Consider the following 18228-nt stretch of genomic DNA (forward strand, 5'->3'; position numbering starts at 1 on the left):
AAGAGGCTGTCAGGAGGCAAGCCCAGTCAAGGACAGACCATCGCCATCACCCCGTCACTTTCTCTGGATGTTTTATGCTGCGCTGAACGCTCTTCTGTCCCCAGGAGCTCGGTGGTAGCTCTCCCAAGGAGAAGGTTTATTCCTCGTATTTAATCTTTCATCAGACATGAGCGTCAGGCTCTGCCATTCCCACAGAGAGAGCTGCCGAGGCTCATCCTGGCTACGGGTGTGTGTGCCCAGGGCACAGGAGGCTCTGAGTTCCCAAGCCGCCCCAGCTCAGGGCCTTGAGGTGGGGCTGCGCGTCATGGCCATGCTAACTACGACAGTGAGGACAAGGCATGTGTCACACCTGTGCCATGCAGACCCAAGGAGGAAACACACAGGACCCTCAGCTGGTTGCAGAGGAAATGGCACAAAACCTATTACAATGCATTCCTGTAACCTTGGCTACCGTCTCTATAGTTTCTAGAAAATGTTTTCCTCAACATTCATAGCATCGCCCATATGTCGGCATCCATCTGTGGGGCTCCTGAGCCGCAGCCTGGCCCCACCAGGTGCCTCCGAGCCTGGGGCCCTGTGACTCACCCTGTGTGTCCAGACCACACCCTGTGGAGGTCATTTTGTGATATTCTCCTCTCGAGTGATGTCGAGAGGAAAGTTTGTAAAATACAGAAAGGCCACTGCGAATGTGTCACAGAACTACTCACCGGTCGTGGAATGCGGGCACCTTGGAAGGACACTGCAAATATTGCTTAAAGCGGAGTTCGAAGGCCTGTCCGATGGAGCCAATGACATCCTGGGCCAGCCCGTCGCAGCACTCCAGAATGTGACATGCTGTGGACACAAGTGGCACAGGCTTTTCAGAGACACCGGGGCCACCAGGCTTGGCCACACGAGGGGTGCATGTCCCTCACGGACGGTCCCACAGCACACCTGGTCCCCATGCCACTGCTGTAAGGTACCAGCACGAGGATGCCTCTCTTAACGGCTCTGCTCCCTTAAACTAACGGTTCTATTTGTAAACACATTTTAACATTTTAAATTTCAGATGGATTGCTCTTAAGAATTTCGTAACAGTCTATAAAATACCAACTCAGAGCCCAGCAGAGAGAACCAGGGTTTGGAAGGAAACATTGATGGGTCAGAGAACCTGATCTAACAAGAAGTGAGGCCCGCCAGGGCCCCATGGCCCTGGGATTGGACCTAACCCAGCTCTAGAAGAGCGAGACCTAAGCATTGCATGGGGCAGCTGTCCCTGCACCTGCGACACCACCAAACTGTCCTCTGGCTGCACAAAGCCAGCCGGGCTCAGTGGAGCTCCACCAGACAGCTCCCGGACAGCCACTGCCAGTCCTGGGGGCCTCAGACTTCTCTTCCCCCCCTAGGCGGGAGGGGGTGCCCTGAGGACACAGGATAGCTTGAAAAGAGCGGCCTGACGGTGTAGTGGCTCCAGATCTCAGTGCAAGCCCCTGACAACGCCAGGGATGGCCAAGACGTGTGTCCCAAGGACACAGATGCTGGTTGTATTTTTATTGTTGATTATTGCGATTATTTTTTTTTATTGTTGATATTGGTTTTTATTAAACATCAACCTAGATACACAGAGCAAGGCCGTATTACGTTGCTATTGGAGGCACATGGTTGTGCCTGACGTGGTGCGAGCGCAGGTGCCCTCCCGCCCGTAAGGAGGCAGGGGCCCGGGAGGGAGGAGGGCACACCCTGGTCCCCACCTGCCCGTTTCCAGCCAAGCACGCCCACATCCGGTCTGCACCCGCTGCCAGGTCGGCACTTTGGAGATGGGTAGGCTGGGGAAGGGTCAAAACCCAGCCGCTTCCCCTCCTGAAAAGCAGAGCAGCAGCCACGGTGAAGGAAGGATGGGGTTTCTGCAGAGCCGCCGCCGGATCCACCCGAGGGTCCGTGAGTCTACACTAGTCTACCCGGCATGGAGCCGGAAGCCTGGGCGCGGCCCTCTTTAAGTTGGTTCTGGGGACATGTGCAAGGGGCAGAGCTGTGGGGGAAGATCCCTGTTGGCTAAGGGCCTGTCGGTCAGGTACGAGAGGGCGGCAGAGCCTGCTGATGCGGACCCAAGCCACGTCTCCGGGCTCCGCTCCCTCACCGCGCTCCCTGGGAGGAGCCCTGAACTAGTGAGCCCTTGCCAGGGAGCCACACCCCCCCCCCAGCCCTCCAGCCCCGTTTCCGGCCAATGCTGTTGTCTGGGGACTCTGCATCCTCCGCCTTGCTCAGTGCTCTAGATCGGGGCGCGTGCGGGCTCGAGGTCCAGCTCCCCCGCACAGATGGGGAGTGCGCTGCACCTCCTGGCCCCGGAGGCGGGCTCGCCACTCTCAGAAAGTCATCTCACACCGGTCTGACTGGCAGGCACTTCACTGCCGTGGAGCGGAGGTCAGGCTGGAAGATGGGGAGTGCCTAACCCAGGGTAACCAGAGACCTTAGAAGCAGATGGCCAGGTGCAGATGGAGACGCGCTCAGGGCAGAAGCCCCATGAAGACTGGGCGCTGGGGCCACCTGGCCACCAGCCTGGACATCCAGCCTGGCCGGGGCACCTCCAGGAGCTAGGCCAGGCCGGAAGAGTTCCCCTAGAGGCCTCGGAAGGGGCCCTTCCAGCACCTTGCTCTCGGGTCTCCTGGCCCGGGTTATGTCGTACTGAGCAGGAACCCCAGTGAACCAGTAAGGCAGCCTCTCTGGGGAGGAGCAGGCTAGTGTGGCGCCCTCCCCCAAGCACAGAGAAGCCGCGGCAAGGTCAAGAGGTGTGGGCCTCATGGCTCGGCGAGGGGTCTGGGGGGCAGTGCCCCTCGGGGGGCTCATCAGGACCACCCATACTTCCTCCTCGTCTGAACACAAAGCTTTGTGATTACCCGCCCTGTGGTTCAGAACTGAGAATCGCACTCACCTATGGGGCCCCCCAGACACCTACACTTGCAGGAGAGGAAGGCTAACTCCGTAAGATCCCGTCATCTCTGACTTGGAGGAAGGCAGGTAGCCCTGCCACACCTCTGCGGACTAACCCAGGGCCCAGGAGGCCTGATGGAAAACCACCCTCACGCACTTAGATGGGAATGCAGATTTTTACAGCCTGACTAGGTGGTGACTTGAAAGGTACCCTGTCCTATGCACCAGCAAACCTCCCTGCAAATGCCTCTAGAAGGGGCCGCCCTACATCGGGGATAAAAACGGGGAAGGAGTCTGTACGCGGATCCCCGCGGGTCGGTGCACCTGGCAGAAGCATCTCGTCCTAGGGCGCCCCGTCACGGACAGTAACCTGTTCCCTGTGGCTGTCGTGGAAACGCAAGACACGGCATGCGGGAGGGGCCGACCGGAATGCTAGGATTTCATTCACTTTGGAGTTTTAACACTAGAGAATGTATGTGTATGTGCGTAGATAAAAGTCCTGTAAAGCAAACTGGGAGCCATTAACAGGTGGTACCTGGGGTCGGGGGTGGGAGGAGAGGGGACCCCGGGCGCAGTGAGGAAGCCCCCTTTTGTACTGCTACAAACACCGGCTGTGACCTTCTTCGCGGGTTCTACGCCTGGGCTGTGGGATGACCCGTGCTCAGGGGTAGCACGGGTGCTCAGCCTGCCCCCAGGCCGCTCGCACCCATGGGTGGGGCTTGGCTTTTGCAGTTGATAGAAGGAGCGGGGTTGTGGGTGTGGAGGCAGGGTCTAGGAATAAAGGGTCTAGGAGGATGGAAAGTGCTCCCATGCCTCAGATCCCCAGTCCAGCCTGTGTCCGAGGCCCTGGCAGCCTTGCGGGCTGTGAGAGGACAGCAAGAGAGCTTCGCCCCTGAGCCCCAGGCCTGTGCAGGGCCATAGAAGCTTCGGGGATGGCGGAGTTGGCCACAGAGCTGGACCTGGAGCTGGGCAGGAGGTCAGGTGGGCTGTGGAGGGGCCCCGGGGTCACGGAGGCCGCCTGGTTCGAGGCCTGCGTGGGATCTGCGATGTGCGGTCCGGGTGCGCCACCCGCGAGCGGCTGTGTTTGAGCTCACGGTCGTCCAGGGCCTCCCAGCCCGGCCACTTAGCTGCCGCCCCGGGCTGCCCACAGACCTCCGCTGTCACTAGCAGCCCAGCGGGACGCACGGTCGCATCGGCGAAGGGTGTGGACGTGATGAGGAACACCTGGTGCCCTGCATCAGGCCGGGCCGCGTGTGAGCGGGAGACGGCGGGGCTCGGGCGCCGCTTACCTCTGCGATTAACGGGGTCCTTGGCCACGTACGCCACGTAGTCTGTTGTGTCCTGTCAAAGAGAAACGGGACACCCCGTCACTAGTCACAGCCAGACACACAAGGCACAGACCAGCTCGGGACGCAAACAGCCTGGTCAGGCGCCTTCCTCCAGCCTCGGTGGGCAAGAACCCCCGGACCTCCTGAGACCAGGAGTCTGACGCGGCACGTGCCGCCGGGGCCTGAGCTTCTCGCGCTGGTGCTGACGCTGCTGTCCGTGCCCGGCCTCCGGCAGCAGGGACTGGACGGGCACCCCGTTCTCCGTGTGCTGGACTCCCAAGGGGCTCTAACAACACTGACGTCCGAGGCCCAACTCCAGAGAAGCTGACCTAACTGCACTGGAGGACAAGAAGGTCTGAGGCTCCCTGGATTGTTCTGCTACGATGGGGGCTTGTCAGCCCTCAGCTCTGCCCAGCGGCCGTCCTCGGTCCGACCTGGCCGCGGCCTCTGTCCTGGGGCTCGTGGAAACAGACTGCGGGGCCCGCCTCAAGGTTTCTGATACTGTGGGTCTGAGGTGAGACCCCAAATGTGCATTTCTGACAAATTTCCAGCTGATGCTGGTGCTGCTGGGCCAGAGGCCACGGGGAAAGCAGGAGTTGGTGGCAAATGCCTTCGGGGGTGGATGAGATGTGACAGCTCTTTTCCTCCCAGACCAGAGCAGTAATTGAATCCTTTAAAGACGGTCCAGCACAAGAGCTCTGTGGAGTAGTCTGGCTGCTCCAGGGGACACTCAAGTCCGCGTGGCAGCACGGAGGACACTCTGGACTCAGAAGTGGGCTGGGGCCGCCACGGGGTTTTTTGGTTCTAAACCAGCTGAGGAAACATAATTCTCTTCATCCTTCAAAACAGAAAAGTCGTCCCTGCAAAAGTGACATTTGCACCATTCAAAGAAGTCTCAGGGGGGCAACTGGTAAAGGTTCACCCTTTCTGGCAGATACTTCCCAAATGTCACTGCTTCGAAGGTGCCAGCGTTAACCATGAGCTCCCGCTGAGTTCAGCATCTGACAGATTCTGTGTCGTGAGCTCTCTGTTATTTCTCTCTGTGGGCAGGACACCCCGCCTTCCCTCTCTCTGCCGTGCTCCAGGAAAATGCTCTGACGGGAGGGGTGAGGACAGAGCAAGTGAGGGCGTGCAGGGTGACGAGCCCCCACTGCAGGTGGCACCAGGTGCTGGGCCCTTGTCCGCACACCGTTTCCCAGAGTTCACAGTGAAGGCTCTCCCGGCAGCTTCTGACATGACGGGCTGCAGCCAGGGTCCCTGTGGCGTGCAGCCTACACTGTTCCATCCGCCTGCTCTGCCCACTGCCCACTGGTATATTCATAGACGGAGCTGGAAAGGATGTGGACATGGCTTCTGGTCATTTCTGTCCAGGAAGATCTGGTCAGGATCTGAATTCATCTGCAGCTCAGAGCCACAGATGCTCTTCATGGCTTCAGGGGCTAACTGTCGCAAAGGGTCCTAGGACAGCACTTGTGTTCTTAGTCTGAGATCCGTGGAACCCTGAAGCTGGGCAGGTACATTCCCCCTTGTTTGAGAAGGCATCAGAGTTTTTTTAAATTCGTGTTTTCATTTCCATGGTAATCTTAAAAATTAATACAAGAATATCCAGGACTGTCCGAATGACCACTGTGGTGTCAGTTCTGTGTGCGATGTCAGTGCCAGGGTTGTCTGTCGGGTTTCCGATATTACAGGTGCCAGGTTTGTAAAGAACTAGAGAAAAAAGAACACTCAGGCTAGATGCTTTTGCCCCAACTCGAGCAATGAATGTCACATTTACTCATAATGATGTATCACTGAAGGGCTTGCTTGAATAGAATATATTAGTGGAAGAACTGAGTCATCCAGGCGGCCGAGGTAGTGGAGAGCTGCTGACCTTGAAGGATCCTGCCCTGTGGTGGCCGGTTCCAGAGGCACGCTGAGAGCAGAGATCCAGCGTCAGCAAAACCACCCATCAGAGCAAATTAATGTAACTTTGAATGTTGTCGGCTTTATTGTGTTTATCAGTATTAAAAGTGAGCTGGATTGGGGTTTAGTGCTCAACAAGAAGTCGAAGCAGGAATCAATACTGGATTTATATTTGTGCATATTTGGGTAACAAAATCAATTTGAGTCAGCACTAGTGGCATTTGCAAGGAAATTCTTCTTTTGAAATCCTAACTCCAGTCCGAGAAACGCTGCTCTGGGGAAGGAAGGCCAGGAAAGAGCTATGACACGTGTCCCATCCCTCAGCTGGTTCGTGGTGAGCCCAGAGCAAAGCTCTCCTAATGTCAATATTGATCATTTTCTGGCACACTGTGGGGAGGGTGTGTACTGTTATTCAGAACATTTTTCTAGACATCACACAGCCACACACTGAACACCCCAGGTTCCGAGATGGGGTTTCCAGGTGCCTGTCCTGTGCCCATCCTGTCCCTGTTCCTGCTCCCCTAGACTTTCTGAGCCTGGCCGGCATTCTGACATGCCTCAGGGGCCTTGGAACACTGTTAATCACAGTAGATTAAATTATAGTGCACCTCTTGGGGCATTTGGATTAACAGCATTTTCACTATCTTATTTGATATTTCAAAATGGTGTCTCCTTACTGGGTAAACCAAAGCACAAAGTAGTAAACAGATACACACTTAGTGGCCAAACCAGGAATACAACTTGGAATTGTTAGTGTCATTCAAACGTCCACCAATTATAATGGCGACAAGCCGGTCTGGAGTGGGAACTCAAGCACAGCACGGACATGTATTTGATTGGTTACAGTGGAAAGTCACTGGGTTTCTCGTCCTCCTCGTGACATTTTCTGCATCAGAAAAAAATATTAAAATGTTATGAGTTTCTTTAAGCGTCACTGAATGCTTCCTTTTTTTTTTTTCTTTTAAATGATGAGATGATGAGGAAATACGAAAGCAGTTCACAGGCCTGTGTTCATCCTGGAGGGTAACACAGTGCTAACACAAGCCAGAGTATTTGGCTTCCAGAATTTTCCATCTCTTTGTGTCCACTTCTGATACCGGCATTAGATGAGGTTTAAGACAAGCTCTTGGAAGAATCTGTTGCCGTAGCTGTGTTCTCTTTCTTCCTCTTACTTTTCAAGCTGGGTGGCCTCCCAGATTTCAGAAACTGTGTCCTCAAGCATCATACTGGGCCAGCAGTTAGAGCACCAGTAAGTCGATCAGAGCCGATGCCGGCTCTGGGGGAGGAAGAGAGCGGGGACACCACCTCGTAGTGTTCCTGACCAAATGTAGGGAGCAAATTCCCTTGTGACCCCACCTTCTTAATGAGAGAAGCAGTACAAAAATAGAACATTCTCATCCTGCTCTCTTTCTCTCTCTGCCTCCTTCCCTGCTGGCAAAGCAAACCAGTAAGATGACAGCATTAAATTTGGGGAGAAAAATTCTAATTCCAAACATCTATGAATAAACCAGACTAAGTAAATTCACAGCCTTCCAGTTGACTTCAGATAGGAAATCAGAAGGCCCTCGAGGAGGCCCAACAGAAAAAAAGGAACGAGGCAGGACTCGCAGTCCGCAGACGGGAAACCCTGAGGACTTGGAGCCTGAGTCTGGTCCCATGAGCTCTTCAGAAAACCCTCACAAAGCCAACATTTGGAGGATTTTTGACAGCTTTGGGCTGATGAAATGAAAATTGGTGGTTGTCGAGAAAAGCTTATGGCATCAGGAGGGGGCAGCTGGCATCCCAGCTACCCTTCCCAGGCATGTGCTAAGAGGCACCCCTTGAAGCTAGGCCCCTTCTGGGGCATTCCCAGTGCGGGCACTTACCGGGTCTCCCCCTGACGCGAAGGAGATGGACTGCATGTGGTGGTTCGCAATGATCTGCCCAGAACAAGAAACGAGACACGTGGTCAGCACCTGGCCCACAGCTCTGGTCATCGGCTCCCCTGTAGTGGGCTTTTCCCAACACAGCTGCTGCTGGTCCAGCCACTCAGCCAGAACCAGGTCACGTGTGTCTGACGGCAGCCCTCAAGGGAGGAAGGAGGGATGCCCACTTCACCGATGGGGAGCCTGAGGCCCAGGGGTGACAGCGGACCGTGGGGTCTCTGACCCCCACACCGAGACACATGCACGGTGCAGTGTCTGTCTTCAGAGACCCGCTCGGCCTGCCGCCCAGACCCGCAGTAAGCAGAGGGGAACCTGTCACCTGCTTGAATCCCACATGTGTACAAATCAGACAGCCTGCGTCAAACGTGGGACCGTCTCGGGCATTCCAGGAATCAGTGGGATCAATTGAAAGGCCAGGGAGGATATTCCAAATAAATGTTAAACTGGGACATCCCCATTAGCATCGTCAATGGCAGCTCGCGGTGGGATTCAGGACACACTGAGTAAATTAGAAGCTGCCCTAAATTGAAAAAGCTACGTAAGTTTTCCCTGCTGTTCTTATCACTATTTTTATCATTTTGAAGACAATGTAATGACCCTGAAGTAAATTCCTGGGGTGGAAAGAGTGGCCCTGCCCCCACCCCGGCACTGCCAGCGTTCTCTCTGTATGGCTCCCCGCAGCACGCAGGGGGAAATTACAGAGGCGACACCCCACCATCCCGGGGGCCTCCCCGCCACACTCCTATAACTCTCGAACCAAGACGATGACTGCGCTGAGAGAAAATCAGACAGTTTAAAATGCCTCCGTGGGCTGTTGGCACTTGCAAAACCGCTTGGGATCTAGAAAGACCTGAGCAGATAACTGGATAGAAACAAGGAGGCTGGGCCCGGATCCCCGGCAGAGCCCCCTTGGTCTAACCCCCTGCAGCCGCGTGCAGCCTTCCGGAACCCTCATGCCTCTAGTCCCCCGCAGGAGCCCCCAGGACGGCAGCGACCAGCAGCAATCCCCAAGAGAGGATAAACTTCTAAAAGGTGTTGATTTTTGCGTATTTAGTTTTTGCTCACGAGGCAGCTCTCATACTGGGGTTTGGAATTGACATGGATGTTAGGACTCAGGAAGAAAGGGAAATCGTTTTTGGTCGCCACGATGCCTGACCGTTACTGTGTGGCTGTTCTCAGCCCTTGGGGTGAGACGCAAATTAAACGGAGAGCAACAGCTCTGGAGGTGTGAACCGCGAGCGGTTCTTCCATCCTCGTGGGGTTCTGGAGCTTCTCCTCTCTGAGCGCTCTGCAGAGGGGAGCGCTGGGCCCTTTCATGGCCGCTCTGCACGGGGCGGGGAGCACCCAGTGAGGCCAGCCCGCGTGTACTCGGCCACGGGAGAGCCAGGGGATGTGGCTGGGACACGCCAACCATCCTGGGCCACGGTCCTGTCGTCTGGGAGGGTGCCCCCCTCTTCTGAGCCCAGCCCCACACCATCCTCCACAGACAGTGACCCTGACCTAGCCAACCAGCCCCCATCCTTTCTGCTCTTCCTCAGTCTGCTTTTTTACGGGGAGGGCTGAGGGAGAAGAGGGGACTAGGAGGCATGTCCCACAGCACTGAGGGCATGGCCTGAGCATCCCTAGAAACTTGGGAGCAGCCATGCACCGTGGAAGCGTGAATAGGGACGCGTGGTTCAGGGCCGAGGGGACCCTCCTTCCTCTGCTGCTGTGCAGAGCAAGGGCCTCTGCAGCCTGGGTCGCAGGTGCTCAGCCCCGAGACAGCCCCAGAGAAAGGCAGAGCCTGTGGAACCCTCTTAGCCCACCACTAAATGACAGTCATCCCAGCGGTCGGTGGACCAGTGTGAAAGACGGTGATTATCTCTAGGGCGGGCGGGAGAGGCGTCAAAACAAAGCCCAGACGTTGCCTCTCGTTTCTATGCTGGATCTAGAATTTATCTCAACACCTCTGGTGCGGGGCAGACGAATAAATGAAGCTGGGGAGCTGGGGGCGGGGCGTCAAGCGCCCACACACCTGTTTGGAATCGGGCGTCCGCAGGTTCAGGCTGGCGGTCGATACAGTCAGCGAGATGCTCATCCCCGCAAACTGGAGGTTGGTCTTGCCCAGGATGCTGGACAGCATTTTACTGGGAGGCTGTGAAATCAAACAGTGGGGTTTTAGGTTTTGATTCCGGTCGTCGAGGCCTCTCTTGATTCCTGTGGGCCACACCTCCAAACCTCTACCCTCTGCCCCCTCGATGCTCAGAGGCTCGGGAAGGAGACGGTGCCATGCACGAGCTGGGGTGGGGAGGGGACCCACACCGATGCACGAGTTCTGCAGCGCGCAGCAGGCAGCAGTAACTGCTCCAGCGCACACACCAGGATGAAAACCCTCGTGGGATATCGGTGCAGGTGGACGCGTCTCCTGTCCCTCCCGAGCCTGGGGGATGTGCCACAGACCAGCGCCTGCAGCTGTGAGGCCCAGAAATCGATGTCGTCCACCGGGAGTTAAAGGACTTGGGCCAGAGCAGGAGGGCCCAGCGCAGGGGGTGAAGAGCGTCCTGGGGAGTCTCGAGATGGCTCCCTGCTGTGGGATGTGGGGCACAAGCCCACTGGCCGGAACTTCCTCCAGGCCAGAGCTCACAAGAGGCAGAATCTGCTGGGCCCACAGTCAGCACAAAGACGGGCCACCTGACTCAGCTTAAGTGACGGTCCTTTGCACGGGCCTGAGGGATGGCGTCTTCCCACCACGCCCCTTCCCCTAGGCACTGCCAACACTGGCCTCCCGTCCAGGGCCCACGGACCCTCCTTCCCTCTGATTAGCATGTGTCCTCTTCTGATACCCCAGTTAACGCTAGTCCTTCACCAGGCACACCCTGCTTTTTGATCTCCCGACAGAGCTGTTTGAAAATAGAGACACCCCCGCCCCCAATTCTGATTAAGTCACACCAGTGGTGCCTTACTTCCACCACCTTCGCGGGGCTCTGAGAGGGGAGCTTCCCCAGCCCGGCCCTCAGGCTCCCTCCCAGTGACTGTATGTGAGGTTCACGATCCAGAGTTCTCCGCCCAAAAGCCTGCTGCCCTGTGGCTTCACTGATGTCCCCAAGCCAGGAAGACAAAACCCATCCGCAGCCCGGGGAGTCGTGGGGGCAAACACGCCAACCGCCTGCAAACCTCAGCCTCAGGACAGGCTTGGAGACAGCAGAGAGGCTCCCCGGATGGAGTGTAGGTGTAGACGGGCCCGACGGTGGGTGCGTGGTTGGCACCTGCTAGACTGCTACCCGGGGGTTATTCTGAGCTTTCTCTTCACCCACTTCTTTCTCTGCTGGTCTAACCACCTCGGAGTGGAAGGGTCGAGTGACCTGGGCTTGAGCTCAGCCGACCACCTACGCACACTGTGTGCCTCTGTTTATGCCATCTGTAACACGGGGATATCCATGTGTTCTGGGCAATACCAGCTAACGAGAGACAACACTTACGTTTGCAGGAATTTTATAAGCTGGGCTTTAAAAGCAGCTGCTGTGAAAAACTAATTTCTGTAAACTTACAATGAAATAAGTTGCATATGAAAAACAAAAACCAGTACTCAAAACTCGTCACATTCTGGCTGTTTCTGCTACATTATCGGTCATCTATGCTGTTCTGGCCATTCGCGTCTACCGCCTGGGCTCCAGGTGGGACCCATGCGGTGCACTCTGACATTCGCGTCCACCGCGAATGCCGTGGACCCGTGCATCGTTGAGCTCTGGCATTCGTGTCTACGGCCCCTGGACACCAGGTGGGACCCGTGCATCCATGTGAGGCAGCACGTCTTCAGGGATGTCACGTTAGAGCTTGAAATTGGCCAGGCAGGGTACATATGCCATGGAAACTGGCAAACACTACTTCTGGTGCTTCTTACGCAGCGCCAAGAGCCGCTGGCTTCATCTACCAGCACAGCACAGGCATCTACCACAAAAGCCGCTCTAGTGAAGTGAATTCAGGTCCATAAACACTTAGAGCAGCTTGGGCCCTGTCTCACGCGACTGCTCTCCTCACTCTCTGCAGATCTAGGCCCACAGCGTGCAACTGGGGTGCTGACTTGGGTCGGCCAGTGACACCCAAGGGCATGGCAGGGGACCCCAAGTTCTTGTGTTTAGAAGTGCCAAGAGCCAGGCGGTGAAAGGGGGCCCTGCTGGGTGGAGTGTGACTAACGGTGTCGCGCAGGGAGAAGACACGGGGCACAGTACCTTTCTCTTCCTGAAGGCTCCTTTGGCGCCAGGGACAGCTTCACACACACGGCTGATGGCTTCCCTTAAGGAGGCAGAAGGAGAGCCATTTGTCACGTTAATCAGGATTCTGTGACCCAGAGACCACATGTGCACGTCCCCAGGGAAAACATCTGCTGTGCATCCGGCATAGACAGTAGCCCCCCGCCCTGCAGGGGTCGCCCAGTTCCCCTCGAATGAAAAGGTCATTTTGAACCTCTGACGGGGAGCACCCGTGCCCTTCCTGGTGCTGGGGACGCATCCTGACAGTGTAACAAGTACTGAGGCCACACCCCTCTGTTGTACGTTTGGTTAGGATTCCAGCTAATAAACCGGTACCCGGACATGCGGCCTCCTGGTGTTCCCTTCAAGGCCACGGTCCTGGCCCAGACCTGACCAAGCACTGCAATGGGTCAGCATCGTTCCAACGTGGCTGAGGGAGGGGAGGCGCTCCAGTGTGACACAGCTGGGTCAGACATGGGGTCTGTGCAGGGCAGCTCCCCCAAGCATGCGTTTATTGAGCAGCTACTACGTGCTGGGCACTCCCCTGAGGAATGGAGGCAAGGAGACTCTTCAGTATAGGGGCCATGATGGGAGGCCCGGGTGTCCCGGGGCAAGACACCCTGATAAGTGGGGAGCAGAGGAATGCGCCACCTGGAGACTGCTCCGGTCCAGATGCTGGAGGTGGGGGACGGGTGCCACAGTAGGGAGGACGAGGCTGGTGGCAGGTGCTTTCGTGAAAGCAAGCAGGTCTCTCTCTGAGCTGGCCTCAGTGGGGAGTGACAGAGACAGACCAGAGGTGGCTCTGAAGTCAGGAGCCCAGAAAGGAGCTGGGTTACTGTGAACCCCTCACCTTGCTCGTGGGAAAAGGACAAAATAGTAAGAGAACTCAGAAAGAAGTAAACAGGGATCTGAACACACCAAATGACAAGATAACGGGTCCTCAGAAACATTCTGCAAGCTTTCAACGCTACATACTTCTTGAAATTATTTTCTACCATCTAGAAAAAGAATTGCCACCACAAGACAATGGTTTTAAGAGAAATCTGCCCTTGTTAAATTAGGTAGGAGACTCAGGTAAGCCTCATCTTTGCCGCTAAATTCACTGCAGGGGTGGGGAAAGACTATTCTAGAAGTTCAGATGCCATAAAGACTGGAGAGTGAATCACCGAGACTCAGAAAAAGTTCATTTAAAAGGAATGAGTGTTTCTGATGCTTATGCTTAGTCATTTATTTTGTAATAACGTTCCAACTGTGGTTCTATCGAAATGATCACCCAAGTACCTTCTAAAAGTAAATTCCTGTTGAAGAAGGTCAAGCTGTCTCTTTAGAGGACTACATAAACCCCAGCATCTATATTTTATCTGTTTAATTAAAAAAAAAAAAGTTCACCGCATCTCTGCACTGTGCTTATTACATCAAGTGACAGACTTGGCTAAGCCAAGCAGCCAAGTCTCTGATGGTCTCAGCAGGCCAGAAAGACATCAGCGGCAGGAAGCTTCCCGTAAGTCTCTCCTTAAATATCCATAATAAGCTTCGGAGCTCTTTCCTGATCCGCCAACGTGGACAATGAGAGAAAGAAATCAGCCTTGGGTGGCAGTTTCCCAAGAGGATAACTGTCAAGCGTCTAACCTGTGTGACATCCGTGTCTGAGCTGGCGGGCCACGAAGCTTGGGCCACAGGCCTCCCTCCCGCCTGTGCACAGCTTCTGAGAGAGGTGGGAACCACCCGTGGACATAAGAATGGGCTGGGGAGAGACACAAATAATAAACCAATCTGTCGAGCAAATCCTCGCACAGAGTCAGCCAGCATTCCAGGGCATTCAGAGACTCAATCTTTTGTCCTTAAGATGTTCAAATTTCAGAAATTCCAGAAACTTCTCTGAGCTCTGAAGTCGAAAGGATTCCCTTGCGGGTTTTAGAAGCCTCCAACATGCTTGCAAATCAGGCTGCTCTTGAGAACAATGTCCTCCGTCCATCACCGACACACACTTGCTCCTAACGCTCGTGTGCGAAACTGCGCGCGTCGGAACGGTCTGAGCGCCCAGGCCGGTGGCGTCCGTTTCCGCTCGAGAAAGGGGCGTGATGTGATGGAGGAACTGCAGTCCTTCGGTGCCGGCCCCCTCAGAGGTCTGACCGCGGAGCCACGATTCTCCTCATCCCTCCTTGTGTGTCTGCGTGTGGTCCTGACTCAGCCTGTTCACTTAGCCATAGTCACTTGGCTCTGCGCAAGTCGCCGCATCCTGGCTCGATTCTCAGCTGGCAAGAACAGGCGCTCCCCGTCACTGATCACAGAGATTGCGCCCCGACCCCACCTCGGTGAGCCACGACCTCGAGCCACGACCTCAGAGCTCAGCTAGCAGGGACCTCTGGCAGCTGTGCGGTCTCCGGGAAGCAGCTGGCGCCTCGCTCCGTCGCGGCCCCACACCGGCCCCGTCAGCATGAAGCGCTCATCCCAGCCCGCCGCGTCCTCATGTCGCGACTGCTGGGATTTGAGAACTGGGTCCTTCGACTCACGAAGCACCGCTTCGTCCCCATTCATCCATCTCGTGCTGCCCACTTACCCCTCCCCTCACACACATTCTAGAATAAAATCATAAATATCGATCGATCGATGGATAGATGTCCCAAGTGGTGATTTTGCCGTAACAGGGTCATACTCCAGCCGGCGGAGGGGCAACAAACACACGTGATGGCAAAGTGCGTCCCTTCCACGAAGAAACGTGACGGGAGCAGAACGTGCCACCCCACGCAGGCCACACAGGCCACGCTGGCATCGGGGTTACTCTGCCCTGAACGCTGCCAAGAAGCAGCAGTGCAAGAAACAGCTCTGCTCTTCCCTGCATTTGCCTAAAAGCCGGACATAAATTTGTGGAGATAGCCCCTCTGTCCACAGACATAAATTTGTGGAGATCGCCCCCACTCTGTCCACGGGAAGGACGTGCTCGTGCCATGGGACGGCCTCTCTCCTTCCCTTCCTACCCCTCAGAGCCCAGGGGGTGGTCAGCGTGTCCGCCCCGAAGCCACGAGACACAGGTGGGCAATGTCACAGAGCCAGACACCAGCCACGTGGCGAGGACGGAGCCAGGAAGCTGCCCGCCAGGGTCAAGGGGCAGAAAGACTGGCTTCTGCTCGGTGCCATCTACAGGCAAAGGGAGCCCCATTCCCGGCGCCTGCTGCCCAGACGTCCAGGTATAACCAAACCATCCGGCACGCGCCGAGTCCCATGGTAATCTCAGCCATCAAAAATGCTTCAGACTCAACTCCTAAAAAGCAGTTTCACTGGAAAGGGTTGAAACCACCTAAGTCTTCCCAACGGTAAGTCTGTCGCAGGAGTAAGGACGCTGCGCGTTGGAAGAGCGTGCCGCTCTCGAGACGTCAGCGGGGTGCCAAAGCGACCTTGCCAATGGCTCGTGGCGGCGCGGACTCCCCGCCCTCAGGGCCCCGGCGTGCCCAGCGGCTGGGTCTGCCCCCGCGCGTGCGGACAGCAGTTGCAGACCAGTACTTGCTGGCGGTTACGCCGGGCAAGCTCAACAGGTCCTGTAAGTCCCCGTAGAACAGGGGTCCTTCATCAGGCTGCCCAGTACCCCCAGAATGAAAGATGAAGCCCTGAGAAGGACGGGACGGGCGGACCCGCGAGCAAAACCCGCCAGCGGCACGACCGAAGCCGGTATGCCCTTCAGTTAAAGGAACTAAGGTCTCAGGGAGCGGCTTTGACAGATGAAGGGCTTCCTGTAGTCTCACGAATGCCTTCCCCGAATCTTCTCACCGTGGGGTTACATGGGTCCCCCACGTCCAACCCAACTGCTTTGCGACGCCGGTGAACCAAGTCCAGTGACAGAAGGGCACGGCGGCTGTTCTTTTAGGCAGACGTGACTTTATAAAGGAGTCGTGTCCTCAGGTTGGGTCCGTGGCTACGCTGCCCTGCAGGCCCAAGGGCGCCCCTGCCCTCGGGCCGTCACCAGCCGCCTGACTGGAGAAAAATCCACAGACTTGGGGACACCCAGCCGTATCGACCCCTGCTGCCAGATTTCAGGAACCACTTGCCCGTTTGGAGAAATGTTTTTGGAGATCAAACCCCACAAGCGTATGGAGCCCAATTCCCTTGAAATCCGCTTCCGGCTAGCCTGGCAGGAATACTGGGGACACGAGCAAACCTGACCCCAAAGTCTCTGGCCCTTTGGATACACATACCGAACCAGCAGGGGCACCCTGCCATGCCCCGTCCCTGTGCTCTTGACCCATGGCCTCATTGAATCCACACACAACTGGAAGGTGGGGCCATTCACACTGGTGTTACAGTTGGGGAAATGGAGGCAGGCGAGCGAAGCCATACGCCCTAGAGCATGCAACCAGCAAGTGCCTCCCTCGGAGCCCTGACAGTGGGACCCGGAGACCACAAACCCACAGCTACAAAGTCCGGCCACGTGGAGTTCTTCTGAACGCCAGCCCGTGGACCTCCAGGTGCCTTTCGACCTGCTCCCCGGCAAGGCCACGCGTGATGGACTTAGAATCCCATGATCCTCGCAGAATCACGAGAGCTTCGATGCCCTAGATGCCGTTATAATCCACCGGGAGCTCAAGGGGTGAGGGCCAGAAATCAGAATCTGTCCCGGGGAATAAAGCAGCTACGTGAACCCATGCTCCATGGCCAAAGGAGAAGGCCACGGGTGCGCCTGATGATGTGCTGGACTCTAGCCTAGCCATGCGGCATGGGAGTTGGCGGACAACAGAGGGCGCTCCTGTTCATGTGTCAGGTGACCTGCAGGGACACAGCCATGGGGAGCAGCAGGAAGCAGGGCTGCACCTGCTTGCCTGCTCAGGGCAGGCCTCCCTCCTGGTCCCCCGAACCACCGCCTCCACCAAACACCGGCCTCCTCTTGGTCTCAAATGTTCCCGTGTCTGTACAAGGGTGGCTACATCATTACCTGGCGGTGCCTGTCCTGCCCTGCTTGCCAGAGCCCAGGAGACGGAAGGCCATCCCCGTGAAGTCTTCACCTTGAGCTCCTGCAGCTGGACGGGTGCAGGTCTGAGGGCTGCTGCGACCACCAGGCACAGGTCATAGGAGGACGCCAAATGCAGCCCTGGTCAGCAGTCACGTGCCAGCTGGACCTGGCCTCTGAGATTGTTTGCTATACATTATGAAGTTTGGCATCTTAAAAAAAAACAAAACCTTCCTGGCTGGGGGGAAAGGCCCCTCCTGGACTGGCCAATTCTCAGCCAAGGGCCAGCCCCGGGCATGCCTGCAATGTGCAAACCAATGCACCCAGAGCCAAACCTCCTCTCTAGCCCGTTTGCCCACCCAGGACACAGCATTCCTCTCCTTGATCTGCCCCAGGGCCAGAGGCCCGGCAGCTGGGGACACTGCGTCATTCGCTCAGAGCCTGGCTGAGATGATCTGTGCTGCCCTGCCCTTCCCACGAAACTGCATAAAGCTATGGCTTTGGCTCTCTCCTCTGCCTCCTGCCCATCCTGGCCCTTCCTGTGGCCCCATGTCAGGGTTGTCCCTCCTGTCTCAGGGACATGGGAAGATACTCGACTGTGTTTTCCTGGGCTTCTCCTGTGTCAGTGCTGGGGGTCGTACCTGACTGACCATCACGTAAAAACAAAGAACAAGGCCTCATGGGTTTCCATGGAGTTGTAGGAACAACAAAAAGTCTGATCCTTCCATGATTAACTATGTGGGGAACATTCCTGAAATATTTCCATTAAGTCTTAAGGGGGAAAAGTCTTTGTCACTTTCCCCAGGCTCCAGATCCTGGGTTTGCCGGGAATGGAAGCTCTCTTTCCCGGGAGCTGGGACAGAGGGGGACACGACTGGGGTTCATTTCTCCTTGTCTGTGGCCAACAAGGACCATGTCTTCAGACTCCATCTCCCAGCTGGGACGAGGGTGTTCCCAGGACAAGCAGGGCACAGTGGGATGGGGGTGCATCAAAT

The 18228-nt window shown here is 56.3% G+C and overlaps 1 protein-coding gene across 1 annotated transcript in view; it reads right to left on the reverse strand.

The window, feature by feature from the left end:
• Positions 1–18228, reverse strand: part of SHC3 (SHC adaptor protein 3) — an 89988-nt gene that overhangs the window by 26067 nt on the left and 45693 nt on the right. The window contains exons 3-7 of the mRNA XM_044266085.1: positions 12274–12337; positions 10080–10199; positions 8006–8059; positions 4197–4248; positions 708–834 (exon numbers count right to left, since the gene is read on the reverse strand). Coding sequence (XP_044122020.1) covers positions 708–834; positions 4197–4248; positions 8006–8059; positions 10080–10199; positions 12274–12337 — 417 coding nt within the window. The remainder of the gene's footprint in view (positions 1–707; positions 835–4196; positions 4249–8005; positions 8060–10079; positions 10200–12273; positions 12338–18228) is intronic.

Source organism: Neovison vison, chromosome 9 (genome assembly GCF_020171115.1).
Source record: "Neovison vison isolate M4711 chromosome 9, ASM_NN_V1, whole genome shotgun sequence".
Lineage (NCBI taxonomy): Eukaryota > Metazoa > Chordata > Mammalia > Carnivora > Mustelidae > Neogale > Neogale vison.